The 5,289-nt window shown below is 45.4% G+C and overlaps 1 protein-coding gene across 1 annotated transcript in view; it reads left to right on the top strand.

Annotated features, from left to right (window-relative positions):
• Positions 1 to 259: 259 nt before the first annotated feature.
• UPK1B (uroplakin 1B) overlaps positions 260 to 5,289 on the top strand; it is a 5,360-nt gene continuing 330 nt past the window's right edge. The window contains exons 1-6 of the mRNA XM_009329429.1: positions 260 to 328; positions 873 to 1,073; positions 2,659 to 2,733; positions 3,463 to 3,585; positions 3,868 to 4,047; positions 4,828 to 4,911. Of these exons, the coding sequence (XP_009327704.1) occupies positions 260 to 328; positions 873 to 1,073; positions 2,659 to 2,733; positions 3,463 to 3,585; positions 3,868 to 4,047; positions 4,828 to 4,911 (732 nt within the window). The remainder of the gene's footprint in view (positions 329 to 872; positions 1,074 to 2,658; positions 2,734 to 3,462; positions 3,586 to 3,867; positions 4,048 to 4,827; positions 4,912 to 5,289) is intronic.

The raw sequence follows: 5,289 nt of genomic DNA, 5'->3' as shown, positions 1-5,289 counted from the left end.
AAGACACTGGCTGCCCCCAGAGTGGTCCCAATCTTCTACAGCTCAAGTATCAGGGAGAGTTTGAGTTACCAGGTTCACACCTGGGGAAGTTTCTCCTCTGAAACTACTATGAAGTGAGGGGTGGGAGGTGTACAGACAGGCTGGCAGGTTCTGTCTATCTTTCTCCTCAGGGATAATTTCTACTTCTGAGTGAAGCCTATCGTACTGATCTAACTGAAGACTGTCTTTGGTTTTTCCCAGGTTGCGTGAAGAATTAAAGATGGCAAAAAGCGATGATGACATCTGCATTTTGCAGGGTCCATTAGTCTTTGGGAATGTGGTCATTGGGGTAAGTGAAGTGGGACAAGTATGGGTGGAGGCTTCCTTCCAGCATGACAGTTCTTAAAACAGAAGTTCCCAGCCATGAAATCCCTGTTCACACGTGAAATCCACATATAAATAGACCAGTAAAGCGTGAGAGGAGGGGTAAAGGAGAGCTGTGCTAGCTGATCAGTTGGGTGGGGAGGGGACAGCAAGAGGCAGCAGGGACTGGTTCACAAGACCAACATGAACTCTAGGAGAAGAGCCCTTGCTGCTGACCAACATCTTTCCAGCCACCTCCCTCCATATAGTGATGGGAAAGGTTCTGTTAATTCTTTCTTGACATCCTCAAGTCCCAGGCCTGACCTCTCAGGTCTAGGCTGGGCGAGTTTTGCCTGCAATTCTTCTGTGAAGGCACAATACAAGAGATTGTAGTCATGCAGAGGAGGAGTTGAGTAGCTCCTGTTTGGCAGCAAGTTGAATGAAAGGAAAGCGGTCTCCCTCTTTTTCTCTCTCTGCTATTTCTCTGGGGAAACTTGATCTAATGGATTTCCCAAACTTGCACTTCTCAGATGTGCGGCATTGCCCTGACAGCAGAGTGCATCTTCTTTGTGTCCGATCCCCATGGTCTCTACCCTCTGCTGGAAGCCACAGAAAACAATGACATCTATGCTGCCACTTGGATTGGCATCTTTGTTGGCTTTGCACTCTTTGCTCTGTCTATCCTTGGCATTGTTGGAGTCATTAAGTCCAACAGGACCTTGCTGCTGGTGGTAAGTACAGCAAAGTTTGCCCACCCATTGCTGCTAAACTGAAAAAGAAGCCTCCTTAGTTTCCCTGCTCACCTTGGTAATCACCCACTGAGCAAAGACAGCTTTTATTAGTGATGAGGAGCCAAACATTCTTCTTGACCGTGGCTGTGGTCTCCCACAAGGTGACTCCTGTGAGACACATGCGTGAGAAGCTCCCAGACAAGGTTGAGGGAATTAATGGTGATAGCCACAGTGGAGGGTTAAGCTGACTGGCTTGACTCTGACCTTGCCCTGAAGCAATGCAGAAGCACTTGTGCAATCAGATGTAGCTGGGATGTGGTTTAGATCCTTGTTTCTCCCCACGCCTTACTGCCTTTCAGCTGTCATGTACAATTCAGCTTAGGAGCTGATAAGTAATGACTTCTGTACAAGGCATTAGTATGTGTTAGTATACCAAATATGGGTGCAATTGAGAACATTAGACATCAGCAGGCAGGCAGAAATTACAGGGGTGGGGACAGAGAGCTTTGGATAAGCCAAGGACAATGTTAAGATGTGAACAAATCTCTGCATGATTTCTTACTTAGTCCTTCAGGTTGATAGTGGTGAAACTTAATTGGTGCTTGCATTAAAGATGAGTTGAACTGAAAACTCTGGAATTGGCTCTCTCTTGGATTAATATGGGATGGCAGGGTGCCTATTTTAAACAGCAGACACTTAGAGATCTGAACTCTTGTGCCAGGGAATTCGCCAGCAAACAGCTGATGGAAAAGAATTCCCTTAACTCTGAATTTTGGCATCTTGGCTGAAACCCAAGGCTGTAGCATAGGAGAGAGAGTAGAGTACATAGAGAGAAGAGAGAGTACAAAGGGGAAGAAACTGGGGTAAGAAGAAAACAAATGCCTTGAATCTGAGAGCATTATAAAATGCGGGAGGAGAAACAGAGGCACAAGAACTGCGAAGGGAATATGGGAAAGGTTAAAGGGATTGTGCTCAGAAGGGAAAAGAAACAGTGAAATAGACTATGAGAGGTGATCCTCGGGATCTGTTTTTGTGAAGGATCTTTGCTTACAAAGTAGGAGTGTGGAGGAAATCTGATGATGCAAAATTAGGAGGATCTGAATGACACCTTAAATTGCACCTTCTGTTTCCCCAAAGTACAAGCTCTCCTGCTAGGAGTGAACAGCTTCTTGCTGAAAAGCTTATAGATGGCAAGTGGAAGTGGAAGGAGGAGACATTGAACAAACATAAGCTACCAATGAGATGCAACAAAGAAAAGGGCAAATGTTATTCTAGGACATATCAGGCAAAGTATTTTCCATAGAGGCAGGGTGGTATTAATGCCATGAGGTTCTGATGAAATCTTGTCTGTGAGACGGAGAACAATTCCGGTCATACACCTTCAAGAAAGCAGATTGCAAACTGAAACAAGCACAGGGAAGGGCTACATGAATGTTCAGGGGAATGGAGAGAACTGAGGAGACTAGGACAGCCTGGCCTCCTTTGCCTTGAGCAGGGTTTCGGGCTTAATCTTGAAAAATACAGAACTGGAAGAAACTGCTTAACTGTTTCTCCAAGAGCTAACTCTGCTGTCTTTCTCCCACAGTATATTATTCTGATGCTGATCACTTACGCATTTGAAATGGCTTCTTGCATCACGGCAGCGACTCACCAAGACTTCGTGAGTATTGCTTTCCTCATGTATTTTTGTAACCACGCTAGGAAATGTTGCAGTCCTAGGGCACGTGGCTGTCCTGTTCAGCGTAGTAAATGGCCTGTGTGGTGGTACAGTGTAAACTCAGAGGACTACTGCTGAGTTAGAATAAGACCCCACAAGGAAAGTCTCCAGCATCATCATTCCAATCAAGGAAATAACTTTGTTCTTTTTAACATAGTTTTGTTATTTTTAACATTTTAAAATGTTTACAACCTTGCAGTTAAGGAAATAATAGCATGGGTTAGCTGAATCATCAATACAACATTTAAACCACGACAAGTCTTTCACCTACAGACTGATTAATCTATCATGCATGCAGAAGACAAATCTTCAGCATTGCCCCAGGCAGTGTTACTAGTGAGGGAAAGATTACGTGGGTTATTGGACATATTGGCAGGGGGGAGCATGACTAGCGGTGCTTTAGTTCCAAGCAACAGATCAAATGTAACCCATAACTTCTGCACATCTCCTGTGATCTGACATCTGGTAGGGCCTGCTTAAGAGTTGTGCTCAAGCTGCTCCCCAAATCCTGCTCTTTAGTCTCCTGTGCGTAAAACTGGGGGAGATGCAGCATTCCTGTTCTCTAGCAGGACACTGAAACAAGCAAACAAACCCACTCCAGTTAACTATATTTGCTTTACTTGGCCTCTTATTTACAGAGTTCCTGCATTCTTCTCTGTTTTTTTTCTGTAGCTCACTCCGAATCTCTTCCTGAAGCAAATGCTGGAGAGGTATCAGAAGTCAGACACAGTAAATAACAATGAAAGATGGATGACTGAAGGGGTCACAAAGACATGGGATAAACTCATGCTTCAGGTAATAATAACACTGAAAACTCTCACTAATTACTAAATGCTCTGCAGCCCTGGAATTTCAAGTCCTCCTTGGGGCTACGTGGTAATAAAGAGGACGGCATCTGCCTTGAACCTTAGAGAAAGTCCTGCCACACTCCCCATTTTGCTCGTTTATCAGATGGCAGACTGTCAAAGGCAGGCACTTCAAAAATCTCTCCCATAAATCTGTGGTTAATGCCTAACCAGCCATGTGCAGGGCTGCGACCTGGGCCCGTAAAGACCGTTCCCTTCTCTCGCCCTGCAGAACCAGTGCTGCGGAGTGAGTGGCCCCTCTGACTGGCAGGAGTACCTGTCCACCTTCCGCACCACACACAGTGATGCTGACTTCCCTTGGCCGCACAATTGCTGTGTCATGGATGCCCAAGGGTCTCCTGTCAACCTCGATGGCTGCAAGCTTGGAGTCCCCGGCTACTATAACAGCAACGTAAGACCCTCTCCGCTTTTTCCAGTTAACATATGTTGGTCAAAAGCACCTTGCTGGAAGGGAAGGAAACAGTGAATAGCCTTCCTCCTCCACTGTAAGCTACAGGTGTTCAAAAGCTTTCTGGAGGAGAAGCAATGCCTGTAGAGTCCTGGGCATGTTGCTGGACACAAGGTAGGTTGTAATAAAGGCTTTCCTGATGGAGAGAGAACTATTAAGAGAACTCTCCCAATGCCACCAGTAAGAATTGTCATCTCCAACACGTAGACAGACAGTAGCTAAATCAAACTTAGCCCAAAGATGAGTGCATACAATATGAGTGAGCAAGTCAGCAGTTCTCTTCCTCAGGGTAGAACTTTTCAGTAGACCAGCTTGTCCTATTCAAACAGATTGCTGGGTCATGAGCATCAACTTCTGCACTAGCAAGCATTTCTAGAAGACGTTCAAGCTTCCAAATTTGTCTGCAGCTTCTTGATTCTGAAGGTCAACTCTGTGTTGGCTGTTCATTTATATATGTATACTTGGCAAGTGGATGGCACGGGAAGTTGTCCTTGAAGTGTCTGAGATGGGTCTACTTTGTATTTGGAGCTAGAAACAGGCAAGCTATCTGCAAGTTGTCAATAAGCAGTGAAGCTATGGCTTGTCTTCTTGGGACCCTGGGAGATACCCAAATTGCAGTAGGAGAGGAGCATGCCACCTCAGTCTCTCTCGGAGGCGGATAAGCTTGTCGCCTTCCGGTACAAGCTCAAAGCTGGTGTTGATTCATTCATGGTTGTCTTACAGGGTTGTTATGACGCTATTTCTGGGCCAATGAACACACATGCCTGGGGTGTTGCCTGGTTTGGTTTTGCTATCCTCTGTTGGACTGTGAGTACAAAATATTTGCCTTTCCTCTTCTCTTCTCTTGCTATTCCACACCTAGTTGGGTGGAGGTGGATGACAGGACTGATGCATTTAAAATGTCTGTAGATGATAGTTATTCATTCATCACCAATCTGCCTGTAGCCTGTTCCACTAACAGGGCTACATTTACAAGTTCCCCTCCATTCTGGCTTCCACAAGCGAGGAGCTAGATGGCCTTCCGGCCTGCTGTGGCCTGCTGCCATCTGAGCAATACAATACAGCAAACACAGCTTGCAGATACTTGTTTGTGAAGGGTATTGGATCATCTAAACAATAATCATGACAGATAATTCACTTTCTAGTTCGAAGACTTTGTATGAGTGTTTTAAGTACTCAGGGTTC

Source organism: Pygoscelis adeliae, unplaced genomic scaffold (assembly GCF_000699105.1).
Source record: "Pygoscelis adeliae isolate BGI_AS28 unplaced genomic scaffold, ASM69910v1 Scaffold120, whole genome shotgun sequence".
In the NCBI taxonomy this organism is placed as follows: domain Eukaryota; kingdom Metazoa; phylum Chordata; class Aves; order Sphenisciformes; family Spheniscidae; genus Pygoscelis; species Pygoscelis adeliae.
This window is presented reverse-complemented; position numbering and strand designations above follow the sequence as displayed.